The following is a 17,161-nucleotide window of genomic DNA, read 5'->3' on the forward strand; positions in this document are numbered from 1 at the left end:
TGGGGGCACAGCGGGTACCTGAGGGCAGGCTGATGTGGGCGGGGGGCACGGGGGGGCACAGGGGGGCCGGCGGGGGGCACAGCGGGTACCTGAGGGCAGGCTGATGCGGTTCCCGTCCCGCAGCTTGAGGCGGCTGCGTCTGAAGTGCCCCTTGCGCCCCTTGACCCGGGGCCGCTCCTGGCGCAGCTGGTCCATGAGCAGGTGCAGCTCGCGCTGGACGATGTCGATCTCGCGGGCGGCCAGCTCCTGCTCGCGCCGCCGGAGCTCCTCCTCCTGCGTCTTCTGCTCCTGGGCCGCCCGCAGCAGCTCCTCCTCCCGGCTCCGCAGCTCCTGGGGCACGGGGGGCACAGGGTGGGGCACGGGCCGGCACCCGGGCAGGGCCGGGGGGCGGGCAGTGGGGGGGTCCCAGGAGGGATCGGGCGCTGGGGGAGCTGTGAGGGGATGGGAGGCGACCCAAAGGGGGGCTGTGCCATGCACGGGCAGTATGGGGGGGTCCCAGGAGGGATCAGTGGCTGGGGGAGCTGTGGGGGGACCGAAGGGGGGCTGTGTTGGGGGGGCTGCAATCCGGGGGGGTAGAGGGTCCCACTGACCTTTTCCTTGGTGCGCAGTTCACTGAACATGTGCTGGATTTCCAGCTTCCAGTCGTCCTGCAGCGAGTGGAAGACGTCGAGGGCCATGGAGAACATGGCCGAGTGCTCGATGGCCACCAGCCGCCCCAGGATGCTCCCGAAGGGTGGCCGGGCGTGGGGGTCGGGGTCCCAGCACTCTGTGGGGAGAGAGAATCAGCCAGGCCCAGGGGCACCCCCAGAGCCCCCTCCCTCGCACCCCCCCATCTCCCCTGGGCACTCACCTGCCAGCAGGCGGGCGAAGGGCTCGGGGCAGGTGGAGGGAATGGGCAGCGTCAACTTGTTCATGGCCACGCCGTAGGCCACGGCCAGCGCGTCGATCTCCCGGTACGGCACCTCCCCGGTCAGCAGTTCCCACAGCAGCACCCCAAAACTGCAGCACAGGGACAGGCTGGGCTGGGGGGGGCGCCGAGCATGGGTCTGCGGGTTGGAGTGACCCCCCCATCCCACCACGCTGTGAACCCCCCTCCCCCCGCCCGTTGGGATCCCGCCCTCTCCCCCGCACTCCCCGCGGGCCCCCCGCTCTGCCCCGGCACCTCCAGACGTCGCTGCTCTTGGAGAAGCGCGAGAGCCGGATGACCTCTGGCGCCATCCAGGCGTAGGTGCCGGCCGCGCTCATCTTGGTCGTCCTGTGCCACTCACGGGCCAGCCCGAAGTCCGTGATCTTCAGCGTGCGGCCGCCCAGCTCCCCGTCCTCCATCTTCTCCAGGATCAGGACTGGGGGGGGCAGGAGAGTGAGGGGGGCGTGAGGGGGCACCCAAGGGGAGGGGGCACCCCCTGACTGGAGTACGCCAGGCTGCCATGTCCCTTGACTGCCCCTCCTTTGCCCGGTCAGGGGCCGGGGGAGGGGTCTGGGGCCCCCCTTGCTGCACCCCTGCTGGGGCCCATGCCACAAGATGGGGGGTGGGGTGCACAGGGGTTCATGTGTCTCCATAGCAACTATACAGCCCTGCTCCGGCCTGGTGCCGCTTGGTACTGGTGTGGCCCACTGGCTGCCAGCACATTGGGGTCAGCCCCATGGCCCCACTCAGGGGTGCTTGGGGAAGGGGGGGCACCGGCTCCCATCCAGCCCCAGGGTGGAGACTGGCTGGCTCAGGGGGACAGGGGCCTGTCCCCGCTAGGGGGCTCCGGCTCCCATCCGGCCCAGGGCAGGGACTGGCTGGCTCAGGGGGGTGGGGAATGGGGCAGGGGCCTGTCCTTGTTAGGGGGCTCTGGCTCCCATCCGGCCCCAGGGCATGGACTGACTGGCTCAGGGGGGTGAGGAATGGGGCACTGGGCCTGTCCCCGCTAGGGGGCTCCGGCTCCCATCCGGCCCAGGGCAGGGACTGGCTGGCTCAGGGGGGTGGGGAATGGGGCAGGGGCCTGTCCTTGTTAGGGGGCTCTGGCTCCCATCCGGCCCCAGGGCAGGGACTGGCTGGCTCAGGGGAATGGGGCACTGGGCCTGTCCCCGCTAGGGGGCTCCGGCTCCCATCCAGCCCCAGGGCAGGGACTGGCTGGCTCAGGGGGGCGGGGAATGGGGCAGGGGCCTGTCCCCACTAGGGGGCGCCGGCTCCCATCCGGCCCCAGGGCAGGGACTGGCTGGCTCAGGGGAATGGGGCAGGGGCCTGTCCCCACTAGGGGGCTCCGGCTCCCATCTGGCCCCAGGGCACGGACTGGCTGGCTCAGGGGGGCGGGGAATGGGGCAGGGGCCTGTCCCCGTTAGGGGGCGCCGGCTCCCATCCAGCCCCAGGGCAGGGACTGGCTGGCTCAGGGGAAGGGGGCAGGGGGCCTGTCCCCTCTAGGATGCCAGTCCCATCCTGGTACACCTGCTTTCCTGCCAGCAGCTGTTCAATGTGTGAAGTGAGTTTGGCAGGTCTCAGTCTGTTACCCAGTGGTGTGGGCCCCACCCGCATCCCAGGGGCACCCACACGCCCGGGGAGTCAGTCCTGGGGGGCCGGCGCTGCCCCCGCCGGCCCCTCGCCCGGCACTCACTGTTGATGGATTTCAGGTCGCGGTGGATGATGGGCACCACGGCCTCGTTATGCAGGTAGTTCATGCCGCGGGCGATCTGCACGGCCCAGTTCACCAGCACGTCCGGCGGCACCTTCCTGCCGGCCAGGGCTCGGCTGAGGGGGCCGCCCCGGGCGTACTCCATCACCAGGCACAGGTTGGGCGGCTGGAGGCAGACGGCCTTCAGGGCAACGATGTTGGGGTGGTGCAACATGCAGAACAGCCGGGCCTCCTGCCGGACGCTCTCGGCCGTGGCGCCGATGTCCTCGTCGGGGTCCTGGCGCGCCGCCTTCACCGCCACCTCCTCCCCCCGCCACGCGCCCTTGTAGACCTTCCCGAAGCCCCCCACCCCGATGATCTCGTCCAGCAGCAGCTCCTGGAAGGAGATCTCCAGCGGCAGAGGGCAGGGCCCGCACGGGGGGCCGCTGGCCACGTAGTCACAGGGGAAGACGCCCACCTTGCCCTCGATTTTCCCCGTCCACCAGCCCTCGTCTCCCGACACGGTGGAGTCCTGAGAGAGCACCTCCACCAGGTCGCCACGCCGCAGCGTCAGCTCCTCTTCCGCCGCTGCCTCGTAGTCGAATACGGCCGTCCAGAAGGGATGGGGCTTGTGGCTCCAGACCCCGCCGCTGTCCTCTGCCCCGTCCCCGGCCTCCTCGCCCGGCAGCGCCTTGTGCCCGGCCTCCATGCTGGGCCCTCCGCGGGGACGGCCGGCCTAGATCGCCGACGGCTGCTGGGACATGCTTCCTGGCTCCGCGCTGGGACAGCCGCCCGCCTTTGCCGGCCCCGGGACTGGCCCCCGGTGCGCGCTCCCAGCTCTGCAGCAGCATCCAGAGCTCCCAGCCCGTCGCCCCTCGGCTGCAGCCCGGCGGGCAGGGGCCGCCGGTGGGTGGGCGGCGCTACGGACTAACCCCCGCAGCACAACGGCGCGGCTGAGAGCGTGGGCCTTCCCCCGGCCGGCGACGCCGACCCCCCGGGAGCCTGGCTGGGGACCCCCGCACCTCTCAATGGCGCAGCTTCCCTTTGAAGCGAGGGCCCGGCGCGTCCGGCCTTTGCATCTCTGGGCGCCGGCTCTGCCTGGCCGCGGTGCTGAGCGTCGGCCGCGGACTCGCTCAGAAGAAAGGAGGCTTTATTCCTTCTTTGAGGACAGATAAATAGAGGACCCGCCCGCGCGGACAGAGAGCGGGGGCCCGGGCTACACCAGGGACCGGCTCGGAGCCTCGGCGCTCCCCGGCTCGGGTCCGGCTCCGCAAGGCTGGAGGCACCCAGCAGCCCGCGGGCGGTGGGTGACCCGGCGCCGGGGGGTCAGGGCACGAGGGCTCCAGCCGGCGAGGTGGCAGGACGGGCCAGCGCCGCTCACCCGTATGTCACCGGCTCAGGGGCCCGGGCTGGCGGGCACAGGCCAGACCCAGCTGGGACACACCGACTTCCTGCCACCCCGCGGCTGGCAGAGCGTCCTCCTCACCTGCTCCCGGCTGGCGCCCCAGCAAGGTGCACCCACGCCTGGCCCAGCCCTGGCCCCAGCTCGCTGGCTCTCTGCGCGCCCCGCGGGCTGGAAGCCCGCCCAGCAGCACCCCACGGCGGGCGGAGCGGGCACCCCACGGAGGGAGGGCGGGCGGGCGGAGGGGGGCACACCACGGCGGGCGGAGCGGGCACCCCACGGCGGGACGGCGGGCGGGGGGGCACCCCACGGGGGGCGGAGCGGGCACCCCACGGCGGGAGGGCGGGCGGAGGGGGTACCCCCCGGCGAGCCCCGCTCCCTTCTCAGCTCGCCTCTGTCAAGCCCGCAGCCTCATCGTCGCAGGGAGCTGCCAGCTCCTCTCTCCGGGCCCCCCCGCGCATCCTCCTCTGCGGCACCGGGGGGCGGGGGGCCGGCGGGGGTCACCCCCCCTTTCTACCCCCCACCTGGCTTTGCAGCGGCCAGCGCCTCCCCCCCCCCCCCCGGAACTGCAGCGCCCGCTCACCCAGCCGGAGATCGGGGTGCAGGGGGGCCCTGGCGGGGGGACGCCGCCCCCCCTCAGCGCATCGCCCCGCTCCGGCGCCTCCCCGGCCCGTGCCAATGGTGTCCGCGCGCTCCGCCGGCCGTCAGCTGGTCTGGGGTGTCCAGGGACCCGGCGAGCCGCCCCGGTGCAGGCTGGGACTTGTAGTTCTCGGGGCCTTTGGGGCGGGGGGGGCGGGGGGAGGTTGGGGAGCCCAGCCCCCGGCTGCTGCGCCCCTGCAGGGAGCCCTGGGCCAGGTCGGGCAAGTCGCCTGCTCTGCGCCCAGAGAGCCCGGTGCCTTCGCTGGCCCCCGGCACTGGCCCCCCCCCACCGCCGGGCCTGCCAGAGCGCCCAGCCCATCGCCCCTCGGCTGCGGCCCACCGGCCCCGCACCCCGGAGCCGCCGGCGTCGGAGCCTCCCCCCCCACCGGGCGCCGCGTGCCGGGGTCAACGCGAGGCCCCTGCCACGCCCCGGCTGCGGGGGGCAATGATCCCGAGAGTCGGGGTCGAGACGAGCGAGCTGGCATGTGGGCGACTTGAGGGGTATCCCACGGGACGCCCTGACCCCCGCCGGCCTCCCCTGCCCGCCCAGCCAGGTTCACCAGACGGCGGCCGCTGAGCTACGTCACGCGCGGATCCGGGGTGTGGAGGGTCGCTCAGCTCAGCCCCAGCGCTGGAAGGAAACCACGGGTGAACAGCAGTCACGGCCCACCCCAGAGGTGGCTGCATCTCGGTGCTGGGCAAGCGATCCCTGTTTAAACAGCTGCTCCCTCCGCCAACCCCGAGGCAGCTGCAGTTCCCCCTTAGGTAAGTGCTGCCTGGGCCCAGTCGCTGAACAGCCGCTGAACAGCTGCCACGTTCCACCCCAGAGGTGGCTGCATTGCAGTGGCTGAGAAAAGCACTGTGTATTGTATGACTGCTTCTGGGTATGACAGTAGCACCCAGAGGTCCCGACCGGGCTGGGGGCGCCCCGGTTGTGCTGGTCGCGGCACAGCGTGAGAGACGGTCCCTGCCCTGAACAGCTCAGTGCGTCGGTATCCTGTGTGCCGGAGGAATGAGCCCAGGGCAGATTTTCTGGTGTCTTAGCAACAACGAGGCAGAGCAACGTGCTGATTACAGGATTATTGTTCTCGCCACACGGAGGTTACCGCAGCCGCAAGCGTAGAGGCCAGAGGGCCTCCCGGGTCCTGCCATCCTGCCCCCCAATCTGTTCCCAGCCCACGTGCGGCAGATCCAAGGAGAGCTTGCTGGTCTCCGTCTCCCGGGCCCCCCAGCGGTACCGCTGGCTTTCCCGTGGCCTTGTCCGGAGGAAGCAGGCACTGGGCACGCTGTGGCACCAGCTCCTGCTTTCCCTGGCCTGGGGACGCCCGCGGGAAGGGCAGCTCGCTGAGCCCAGAGGTGTGGGAGGCTGGCCGGGCACTGGGCCGGAACCCAGGAGACCTGGGGCTGGTCCTGGCTCTGCCACGGCTCTGGCCTAGCGTTGGGCAGGGCGCCATGCAGAGCGTGGGGGAGGGGGACTGGAGCCGTCCAGAGTCACACGGGGCGTCAGCAGCGGAACCGGGGACGGATCCCAGGCGTCCTGAGTCCCAGGCCTCCCCTTGTTCCACCTGGCAGCACTTTGGGGCAGAGCCTGGGCCCCCCGGCACATCCTAGCTGGGGCTACCCCAACCCACGGGTGTCCCAGAGGGAGGTCTCACCGCCAGGGCTGCCCTCTGGGGCTGGGGGCACCCGAGACAGGTCACTGTGGGGGCCCCGGGCGCACGGCAGGCAGGCGTGACTCTGGAGCGGTCCCTGGCGGGGCTGCTCCCACCCAACCCCCCTCTGGCTGTTTCCCTGTCAGCCACCGTCCGTGGCAAACCAGCCCGACGGGTCGGCAGCCGGCTCCAGCCTGTTGGGTCCCAGCACCCAGCAGTGGGGGTCAGGCTGCTCCAAGCGGTGGCACTGTGAGGGCAGAAACTATGGGCGGGGGTGGCTAGGGAAGCCCAAGGGCAGCAACTGGGGGTGTCTGGAGATGGAGGGACAGACATAGGGGAGCCCAGACACACACAATGGGGTGGGCTAGGGAAGGAATCAGCTTCCTGCCCGGGGGCTCCACCTGTGCCCCGGGGGGAGTGGGCGGGACAGCCGTGCTGAGCTATGTGGGGCTGCCGATGGGACCTTGCCGGGTGGGTGGGGCAATCCGTGCTGAGCTGGGGCCCCGGGCCGGCCACACCCACAGCCACCCCCAAGGCCAGAGCCAGCGATCCAGCCTCAATATTCAAAGAAGGATCCAGGGAGAAAATTCTTCTTTCTGCCCATCCTTCCCCGGAGTCCAGCCAGCCTGTCACCCCTCGCCAGTGTCCATCCATAGAGCCTGGGCAGCTCCAGCCGTGGGCCTCTGCCTCTGGGCACCGCCAGCCTCCCGGCCCGGGTACCCACACCCAGAAGAGCGGGGTGCTGTCGATGCCACAGCGACCCCCTCCCCCGTTGCTGGCTGCGGGAGGCAGCTGATCCACGCGGGCAGGGCACCCGACGTATCGAACACGAGAGTCAAACAGCAGCAGCGTCTCCTGGGGCCGTGACGTGGCACCAGCTTTATTACAGACTTGGCTCCGAACGCAGGGGAGGGGCGGCTGGAGCGGGCCCTCCGGGCAGGGATCGGAGCCACCTTGCGCCGCAGGGTCCCCTGGGCCCCTCTGGCCCTGGCCCTGCTGGGTGGCGCCGGGGGAGCAGCGCTGGGCTGACTCTGAAGATAGAGCCGCTAGCTCACCAGACAGGCTCTGCCGCGGATCAGAGCCCTGCCCTTCCAGCCCCTCATCCCACCCCCACGTGCAGCTGGGGCTGCTGGCCCTGGCCGACCTGCGGCGCCACCCTCCAGGCCAGGGCCACGCTCCCGAACCGGGCCTCCCCCCGCGGCTGCAGGGTGCGCACGTTGTTCTGGTAGCTCAGGGGGATGACGCCGCGGAAGCTGGGCGGCGCGGGCGGGTTCCGGGGGGCCCGGTGCAGGATCCGGTAGAGGACTCGCTGGCCCAGGGTGGCCTCGCTCTGCCCCTGCGCCTCCCACGTGACCTGGGACTTGCCGCTGTGCCGGTCGGCTGCCCCCAGCTGCCGGATCAAGGCGCGGCTCAGGGGCCGCTGGAGGCTGTAGAGCTCGCTGAGCCGGTGGAACTGCTCCCACCAGGCCGGGGAGAAGGGCCCGTGCCGCTGCTGGAGGGCGAGCAGCACCCGGTAGAGCGCCAGGAACTTGTCCTCGCTCGGCAGCCGACGCTCTCCCACCTCGGTCCCGCTGGCGCCGGCGGCCGGCGGCCGGTCCGGCAGGTACAAGTCGACCTTCTCCCACCGGCTGTCCATGGGCACCGCCTCCTCCTGCTGCTCACGCTGCTGGAGCCTCTGGTGCCGGGCCTGGGCTCTGCCCAGCTGCAGAGCCGGGGGCTGCGTCTTGCGCCAGGCCTCCTCGCCCTCCCTGGGCGCGGCCAGCTCCAGGCTGGACTGCCCCGGCCGGGCCACCTGCTCCCACCAGGCCCACTCCTGCCCCATCCTCTCGGCGCTGGCCTGCAGCCGGGCCCGGGCGGACGCCAGCAGCTCCTTGGCCAGGCCGGGCTCGGGGCCAGGCTGGGCCTGGAGCAGCTTCGTGGACACGGTGGCCTTGGGCAGCTGCTGCCCGGGACTGGCCAGGAGGGCGCAGAGTGACACTGCCCTGCCCAGGTCGTCATCCTCCTCTCCCAGCACCTGGGCCGCCATGGCCAGCGTGGACTCCAGCGCCACCCTGTGCTCCACGGAGGGGCACTGCCCGAGGGCTTGGAGCCGGCCCAGCAACTCGGCCGGGTCGGTGCTCTCCAGCCTGGCCGGGTCGGCCAGGGTCTCCAGCAACGGCTGGATTCTCCGCCAGACCTGCCCCTCGGCCCCCCCAGGGACCGCCCCCGGGCTGCCCCGGGCCAGCTCTTCCTGCTGCACTGCCGGGGCCTCACACGCCCTGCCGCCCGGCCCCTGCTCTGCCCCCTCGGCTAGGCCCCCCTCAGCTGGGGCCCCCTTGGCCAGGCCCCCTGCAGCCCTTTTGGCCCAGGCCCCCTCGGCCTCCTGGGCCAGGTGCGTGCCCAGCCTGGCCACCAGCTCCTGGGCAGCCGAGGAGCTGTCGGGCAGGTCCCAGAAGACGGAGCTGCTGGACTTGCCGAGGCCGCAGGAGCTGCGGCGCTGGCCCAGGGCCAGGCGGGCAGATGCCAGCAGCTCCTGCAGGGCCCTGCGGTCGTCGGCCGAGGGGGCGACGCGCAGGGTGAGCAGCTTGCAGAGGTCGTCGCGCCAGCGGGCGCTGTCCGCGCCGTAGTGGCGACTGGGGTCGATGAGGAAGGGGTCGGAGGACTCGGGGCGCATGGCCTGGGCCAGGGGCTGGCTCGGCTGCCAGGACAGGGGCTCGCCCGGCTGCTGCTTCTGCAGCATCTGCCTCTTGAGCGTCTCCTGGTAGAGCTTGGTGCGCGGGTCCTGGCGCGGGCCCAGGGGAGCCTGCCTCACCCTGGGCAGCTTGACCGTGGGCACCTTGGGGGACAGGCCGCCCGGGGTACCGGTTGGGCGCTGCTGTCTCTCCGCCTCGCCGCCGGGGCCCAGCTCCTCGCCGCCGGGGCCCAGCCCCTCGCCGCCGGGGCCCAGCCCCTCGCCGCCGGGGCCCAGCCCCTCGCCGCCGGGGCCCAGCTCCTCGCTCCCGGGGCCCAGCTCCTCGCCGCCGGGGCCCAGCTCCTCGCCGCCGGGGCCCAGCTCCTCGCCGCCGGGGCCCAGCCCCTCGCTGCCGGGGCCCAGCTCCTCGCTCCCGGGGCCCAGCTCCTCGCCGCCGGGGCCCAGCTCCTCGCTGCTCGGCACCATAATGGGGGCCGTGAGCCGCTGGGCCCTGGGCTGGATCCGGGGCAGCTTGTCCTGTGGTGGGCTCTGCTTCTTCGTGCCAGGGGCGTCTGTGGCTGCACCTGGGCGGGGTGGAGACGGGGTCAGACTGGCAGTGAGGGGGGGGCACCCTGACACTCAGCCCTCCCCCCCGATGGCAGGGGGTGCCCCCCTGGCAAGGCTGGGCCTGCAGACACGCCCTGCTCTGGAGAACAGCGCGCCCCTCTGGCTGCTGGTGAGTGTGAGGGAGTGTCCCTTTGCCCCCCCCGGGGCTCCAGTGGGGGGAGAGAGGGGAGTTGGCCCCCCTGGCTCCAGCTGGACGTACCAGAGCTCCTGGGCAGCTGGGTCTGCTCAAAGAGCTGCAGCCTCTTGGCCTGGCCCTGGGTCGGCTCCGCACCACCTGCCTCTGCGGCCAGCGGCTCTGACGCCTTGAGCCATTGGATGCCAGGTCCCTGGCCCCTGGCCCTGGGCTCCGGGCACTCGTCCGCCAGGTGCAGGTTGTCCGTCAGCCTGGTCTCCACTTGAGCCAGGAGGATCTCCAGTTCTGTGACGCTGAGTGGGGCTGGCGCCCACCCCAGCCCCTCTGCCTCAGGCCCTGGTGGCTCCAGCCCGTACGGCACATACACCCCGCTGATAGTGACGGGCCTAGGGCAGGCAGAGCAGAGAAAGCGGGGTGAGGGGCATGGCGGGGGGAGCCCAGCGCCAGCCTGCATCTGATGTCACTCGAGGGTGGGTCTAACTTGCTGGGACCCCATCCCCTGCCCGGGTCAGTGCGGAGTCCCAGTCGCTGACAGTGGGAGTGGGGCTAGGGCTCCGCTGCTTTAACGGGCCCAGGCACCAACCTGCAGCAGCCATTGGCTCCCCTCGCCCTGCACGTGGGGTTACGGTGGCTTTCTGCTCCATTTCTGCTTCCCAACTTCCTGGTCCTGTCCTGCCCCGTGGGCACTTAGAGCAGCCTCAGGGCTGCTCTAACTCACATTCACCCCAGGGGTCCGGGGGGGGTGGGGCGGAGACTCACCACAGTGCAGCATGACCCAGCTATGGCCCTGATCCACCCCTATGATCCCGGGGAGGGGAGACAAAGAATAGCCACAGTGCAGCACCCTCCAGCCACGCTCCCGCCCCGCCCCACCCCCTCCACTGGGGGCTGGGAGCAGGGCCCTCATGCCAGCCCCACACCTCCTGGGGAGGCTGGTCTGCAGGGGGATTCCCGCAGGGTCGGTCCCGCCAGCGCTTGGCACAGAGGGGCCTGAGTGTGACCGAGAACCGGGGGGCGGAGAGGGAAGGATGGGCCCCGGGGGCACTCACGGCTGCTCCTTGGCGGGCGTGGTCTGCCCCTTGATCGCCTTCCGGAGGACGAACTTGTCGGGGATGCCGGCGACGGCAGTGATGAGCAAGCGGGCCTGGTCCCGCACCTGCCTATCCGGGTCCAGCAGGGCCTGGGCCAGCGGCACCACGTCCCTGCGGCTCAGCAGCTCCATCTCGCCCAGGGTCTCCCAGGCCGCCCGCCGCATCTGCCCGTTCTCGCTGGAGGTGCCCTGGTAGAGGCGGGCGGCGGCCTCGGCCTGCAGCAGGGGGGGCAGCACGTAGGCCTGGCTGATCTGCACCAGGGCGGCCGTGCACAGGTGGTAGCCGGAGAGCGGCACGTCGTCCAGCTGGCCCAGCACGGCCCGCAGGACGGCTGCCAGCGTCAGCTCGCTGGGCTTGTGCCTCAGCCAGTTCTTGGCCGCGATCTCGGCCAGCACGTCCTGGGGCAGCTCTGTGTCCACGAAGGACGTGGGCTGGTCCTGCAGCTTCTGCTCGGCCTTCCCCTTCTCTGCCGGCTCCTCCTGCCACCGGGACGCCGCCGGCTCCTGGACTGGGACTGGCTTCCGCGGCGGCAGCCGCCGGCGCGGGGTCACCTTGAGGGAGCAGTGGAGGTGCGGGGGCGTGCCCAGCGGCCAGAGCCAGGCCCTGATGACGGAGTTGGAGACGTAGCCATCCGGCCTGATGGGCCTCGGCCCCTCTGGCAGAAAATGCTTCTGGAGCTGCAGCGCTGGCTTCCTGGGTGCCTGGGGCTCCTCGCTGCCCGGTGGCTCCACCGGCGAGGGCAGGGGCCTCTTGGTGCGTGTCCGAGCGGGCTGGAAATTGGGAGCGAGCTCCGGCGCCCTGGCAGGGGCCTCTGAGCCAGGAGAGGCACCTCTCTCTGTCTTGGCACTGGCCACCACCCTGGCCACGCTCTTGACCACCGTGACCTCCCGGTGGCTGGTGAGGGCCTCCATGCCTTCGTAGCACTTGGACTTCTCGCCCGCCCAGAGGTACCTGGGCACAAAGACTGTGTCGAAGGACAGGAGGAAGTTGGGGAGGAAGGGCAGGGGGTCCTCGACTACGTCGTCCCCCACCCTCCGGGCAGCCAGCGCCTTGAGGTGCCTGTGGGGCAGGTACTCCAGGCAGGAGACGAAGTAGATGTTGGTGCCGCAGCCCTGCAGCAGGTCACCCCGCAGGCTAGCGAAGCAAACACAGCTGAACTTCAGGCTGGTGTCGAAGTCCACCAGCAGGACGCCCGTCAGGGACCACACCCGCACTGAGCCGTCCGCGGCCCCCGTCAGCAGCAGCCGCAGCGGGTGGCAGTAGTCCAAGGAGGTGATGGCACAGGAGTGCAGGGGGCAGGTCTCCAGCCAGTCAGGGTTGATCTTCCTGGGCACCAGGGCGGCCTGTCTCCAGAGCCTGAGCCGGTTCTGCTCGGTCAGGGCGCAGAGGTAGCCTGGCAGCAGCAGAAGGCTCTGGATCCGGCAGTCGGTGCTGGGGATGACGACCAGGGGCCGGAGCGCCAGCTCGCTGCCCGTCAGGCCCACGTTGGACAGCACGATCCGCTCGTCCGCGCCGTAGGAGCAGAGGAAGTTGGACTCCGGGGAGCAGTAGGACATGTCCGCGCAGGCCGAGAGGCTACACAGGGCGCCCACCGCCCCTTTGTGGATCTGCTGCTCCGCCAGGTGGTGGGCGTGCTGGGAGACCAGGCGCACATGCCCGCTCTGGTGCCCGCTGAACACGAAGCCAGCGGGCTGGGTGCCCAGGCCCAGACGGCAGAAGGCCAAGCACAGCACCTTGTCGTCTCTGTTCTCCGTGGTGCGCAGGATGTACTTGGCCGGGCAGGGACAGGTGGTGGTGTCCAGGACATAGACGTCGGCCGTCCCCACGGTCACCACCAGCTCCTCCCGCTCCGGGTCGTAGGCGTAGTCCAGGGCCTTCTCCAGCCTGTGGAAGGGCCAGGTGAGGAGGAGCAGCTCCCCGGTGACGGGCGAGAGGAAGCGGGTCACCCCATCCTCAGTGGTGGCCAGGATGCGGGCTCTGCCGGGGCCACAGGCTACCCGGGCCAGCCTGCGCAGGCCGGAGCCGGCGGCGTTGAAGAGCTGGTAGAAGCTGCGCAGGGCATGGAGGGAGAAGCTGTACTGTGACCGGCAGTAGAACACGCTCTCGGTGACGAAGCCCAGCTGGAAGACAGGCTCGCCCAAGGCCAGCCGGCGCAGCGGCTCGCAGGTGCCCAGGCCCCACTCCTTGAGCAGCCCGTCCAGCGACGCCGTCAGCAGGGTGTGCGTGGCCGGGCGGCACACCACGCTGGTCACGGCGCTCAGGTGGGCCTTGAACTGCCGCTCCTGGCACCCCGTCTCCAGGCTCCACAGCTTGACGTGCCCGGCCAGGTCGCCCACGTACAGGTGGCCCTGGGGCCCGTGGGCGGAGCAGCAGGTGAGGGAGACGCCCTGGCTGAGCTGGAAGGCCCGGGTCTCGGCCCGGCGCTGGCAGTCGTAGAGCCGGATGGTGCTCTCGCAGAGGGCCACCAGCGCCCGGGCGTCCCGCTCCACACTCAGGCAGTGCACGAACTCTCCACCGGCCACTCTCACCGCCCACGAGATGCTCAGGCCTGGCACAGGCCCCGGGCTGAAGGCCCAGAAGCTGATGGCGCCGATGGCCCCCGTGACCAGCTCGCCCGTCTCCGGGTTGTAGCACATGCTGGTGACGGAGTGCGGGCAGCGGACGGCCCCGAGGAGCCGCAGGCCCTGGCTGTGGTCCCCGAAGAGCCGCAGGTGCAGGTCGTCGCAGTAGGTGACCAGCAGGCGCAGGCTGGGCACGTGGGAGACCTGCAGCACCTTCACCCGCTGGGCCATGGGGACGTCCTTCTCCACCACCGCGCTCTCGTCTGCCATGTGCTGCAGCCAGACCCGGGCCTGCAGGGGCGTGCATCATCAGGGCAGGGGAGCAGAGCAGGTAGGCTGTGCGTGCATGCATGTACAGCACCTTGCGTGACAGGGCTCTGCCTGTGTTCACAGCACCTCGCACGACAGGGCCCTATGGATGTGTATGTGTGTGTACAGCGCCTTGCACAACAGGGCCCTGCGTGTGTGTACAGTGCCTCAGACAACAGCGCTCTACGTGTGTACATGTGTGTACAGCACCTTGCACGACAGGGCCCTGCGTGTGTGTACAGTGCCTCAGACAACAGGGCCCTACGTGTGTACATGTGTGTACAGCGCCTTGCACGACAGGGCCCTGCGTGTGTGTACAGTGCCTCAGACAACAGGGCCCTACGTGTGTACATGTGTGTACAGCACCTTGCACGACAGGGCCCTGCGTGTGTGTACAGTGCCTCAGACAACAGGGCCCTACGTGTGTACATGTGTGTACGGCGCCTTGCACGACAGGGCCCTGCGTGTGTGTACAGTGCCTCAGACAACAGCGCTCTACGTGTGTACATGTGTGTACAGCACCTTGCACGACAGGGCCCTGCGTGTGTGTACAGTGCCTCAGACAACAGGGCCCTACGTGTGTACATGTGTGTACAGCGCCTTGCACGACAGGGCCCTGCGTGTGTGTACAGTGCCTCAGACAACAGGGCCCTACGTGTGTACATGTGTGTACAGCGCCTTGCACGACAGGGCCCTGCGTGTGTGTACAGTGCCTCAGACAACAGGGCCCTACGTGTGTACATGTGTGTACAGCGCCTTGCACGACAGGGCCCTGCGTGTGTACGTGTGTGTACAGTGCCTTGCACGACAGGGCTGAGCATGTGTGTGTGCAAAGGAGGGGCCCTAACCCTGCCCCAAGGCCCAAGCATGGCTGTCATAATTGATCATCAACCATCGGCAATCAGTGAGGGGCTCTCCACCCCCAGCCGGCGCCCAGCCAGCGATGAGCAGAACCCGCGGAAATGCCGTCTGTGCTGGCCGATGGGCGCGAGCCAGCAATCGGTGCCCAGCCATTGCCACTCGCCTGGCAATAAGAGCGGGTGGCAGCTGCTGATCCATTCTCAGCGCTGAGTCACTGGCCCTCGGCAGCTGGGTGCGAGCGCCAGCCGAGGCTCGGTGCGTGGCCCCCGTTGGGAATCCCCGTCCCTAGTCAAGGCTTGACAGTTTAGTGTCAATAGTCGATGGAGCCGCTCAAACTTCTCCACCCGAAGGTTTAGGGTTTTTAACCAAATCAGCTTTTTTCCAAAGGTGAAACTTGGGGGTGAGTTGTGGGGGAATGATCGGGGGTTGGTGACATTTGCCCTTTTTTGCACCGTTTCCTGCATTTATTTTTCCCCCCTTGCCATCGGCAGTGACAGTGTCTCGGTATAGTGCACCCCACCCTGTTTGTACTGGAGCGGGGGCAGTTTCTGCGAAGGAAACGTTTCGAAAATGGTTTGGGGTGAGCAAGGCAGGCAGAGGTTGGATGGAAAACGTGCCTTGTTCGAAACGATTCCTGCTTCTCCAGCAGCTCCCCTCGCAGAGTCAGAGCCGGGGACGTGAGAGACAAGTGATGCAGCTGCTCCTCTGAGGACAGGACTGGTGGGGAAACCGAGGCACGGGGGAAGTGCCTTCCTGACAGTCAGATGCCAGTTGTCTGACTCCCAGTGTGGGCTGAGCGGGGAGGTCAGGACTTCTGGGTTCTGCTCCGAGCTGGGGGCGGGGAGACGAGTCAGTGGGGTTAGAACAGGGGGCTGGGAGCAGAGGGCCCTGACCACAGCATTTCAGGCTCCCCCAGCCGCTTTCCCTGGGGCAAGGGCAAGAGGTGGAGGACGCTGCCCCCCATGCGGCAGATCGTGGTGGAGGGCATGAGGGGCACCAATCCCCCAGGCGCATCTCAGGTGGGGGGTCTCACCTGGTCCTGTTTCACCCCCGGACCCCCCCAGGAGAAGCAGACGAAGATGTTGGCGGTGGCAGTCGGGTAGAAGCAGATGCGGGGCATGAGGTGAGGGTGGCGGCTGGCCCGGTACACAAGGGAGGGTCTGTCGCTCAGCAGCACCGGCGTCCCGGGCACCGCCTTGGGCAGCTCCTGCATAGGAAGGAGGGACAGTGAGGGCGATTTGCCCTGGTGCCTGTGACTGCAGGTGCTGCCGGCTCCGACCAGCATGGGGCTGCCACCTTGGGGGCTGAGGGGGTGCAGGTTATTGCCAGCAATGGAACCCCAGAGGAGGGTGGAGCAGGACCCCCCCCCCCCGGCCATGGCACCTCTCCCCTCCAGCTCCCTGGAGAACCCGGCAACGTCTGTCACGCTCAGGGCAGCTCTCCCTTCTCCGAGCGACAGGCTCAGGCTCTCTGCAGACCCAGGCAGCGTTGTTGGAACCAAGGCCCAAATCTCGCTGGAAGGGGGGTGCGGCGTCTGTACATCAGCCGGCTGCTGGGGTGTCTGCCTGGTTCTATGGGTGCATCTCTACAGGAAAGGAGCAGTGTGGAGCAGTAAATGGCCCCCCGCTTCTCCCAGCCCTCACCCCGTTACCTTTGGCATCTGCAGCTTTTGGGAGATCTGAGATTTCAGGTTCTTCCATGTGGGGATGATCCTGGCAGCTCCCAACATGGCAGCGCTGGTGGGGGGCGGCTTATCCCGCGCGACTGCAGAAGCCAGGAGGTGACGTCGGGGAGAAGCAGCAGCTCAGAGCAGCCTGGGAACTGGTGCGAATTCCCTGCTGGGATTCTCTAGCTGGAGAGCAGGTGCTGCCCAGAGAGCTTCCATGGTCAGTACGCCCTAGTGGGGTCAGGCCCCGTGCCCCATTCCCTGCCCCCCCCGCCCCGAGCCAGCCAGTCCCCGCCCTGGGGTTGATCCAGGGCTGGCACCCCCTAGTGGGGACAGGCACCGTGCCCCATTTCCTGCCCCCCCTGCCCCGAGCCAGCCAGTCCCCACCCTAGGGCCGGATGGGAGCCAGCGCCCCCCAGAGGGGACAGGCCCCGTGCCCCATTCCCCACCCCCCTGAGCCAGCCAGTCCCCGCCCTAGGGCCGGATGGGAGCCGGCGCCCCCCAGAGGGGACAGGCCCCGTTCCCCGCCCCCCGAGCCAGCCGGCGCCCTGTTCGCTCTCAGCGTGAGAGGTTTATTCTGGTCTCTCAGGCGCACAGAGATCTTTGTGGGTGATGCTGTTGGGCCGGGGGGGGGGGTGCGGGGTGAAAGCCCCTCCCAGCAGAAGAGGACAGCACACACTAGGGGGGTCAGCGGCATCTGCCCCCTGGCTTGTGTCCTTTGGGGTCAGGTTCCCGCGCGGCCTGGGGCGGCCCGCCTGGCGCCCCCCTTTTCCGCTGGCCGCGAAGGGGCCCCGGCCTTGCTCCCGAAGCTCAGCCCAGCACTGCCGGTGTACGGGCAGGCTCGTCCCGGCCCCCCGGGGCACCATGGGCGGCCGCCTCAGGGGAGGCCTGGTTCGGGGGGCACCAGCTTCACCTGCCCACGCGGCTGTGGCCCCATGGCCGGCACCGCAGCATTGTGACATCACCCAGCCCTGGC

The 17,161-nt window shown here is 69.8% G+C and overlaps 1 protein-coding gene across 1 annotated transcript in view; it reads right to left on the bottom strand.

The window, feature by feature from the left end:
* MAP3K10 (mitogen-activated protein kinase kinase kinase 10) overlaps positions 1-3,333 on the bottom strand; it is a 20,030-nt gene extending 16,697 nt beyond the window's left edge. The window contains 5 exon segments of the mRNA XM_077840084.1: positions 90-330; positions 591-766; positions 851-999; positions 1,163-1,343; positions 2,598-3,333. Coding sequence (XP_077696210.1) covers positions 90-330; positions 591-766; positions 851-999; positions 1,163-1,343; positions 2,598-3,303 — 1,453 coding nt within the window. The 5' untranslated portion in view covers positions 3,304-3,333.
* Between the last annotated feature and the right edge of the window lie 13,828 nt (positions 3,334-17,161).

This window comes from Eretmochelys imbricata, chromosome 23 (assembly GCF_965152235.1).
Source record: "Eretmochelys imbricata isolate rEreImb1 chromosome 23, rEreImb1.hap1, whole genome shotgun sequence".
Lineage (NCBI taxonomy): Eukaryota > Metazoa > Chordata > Testudines > Cheloniidae > Eretmochelys > Eretmochelys imbricata.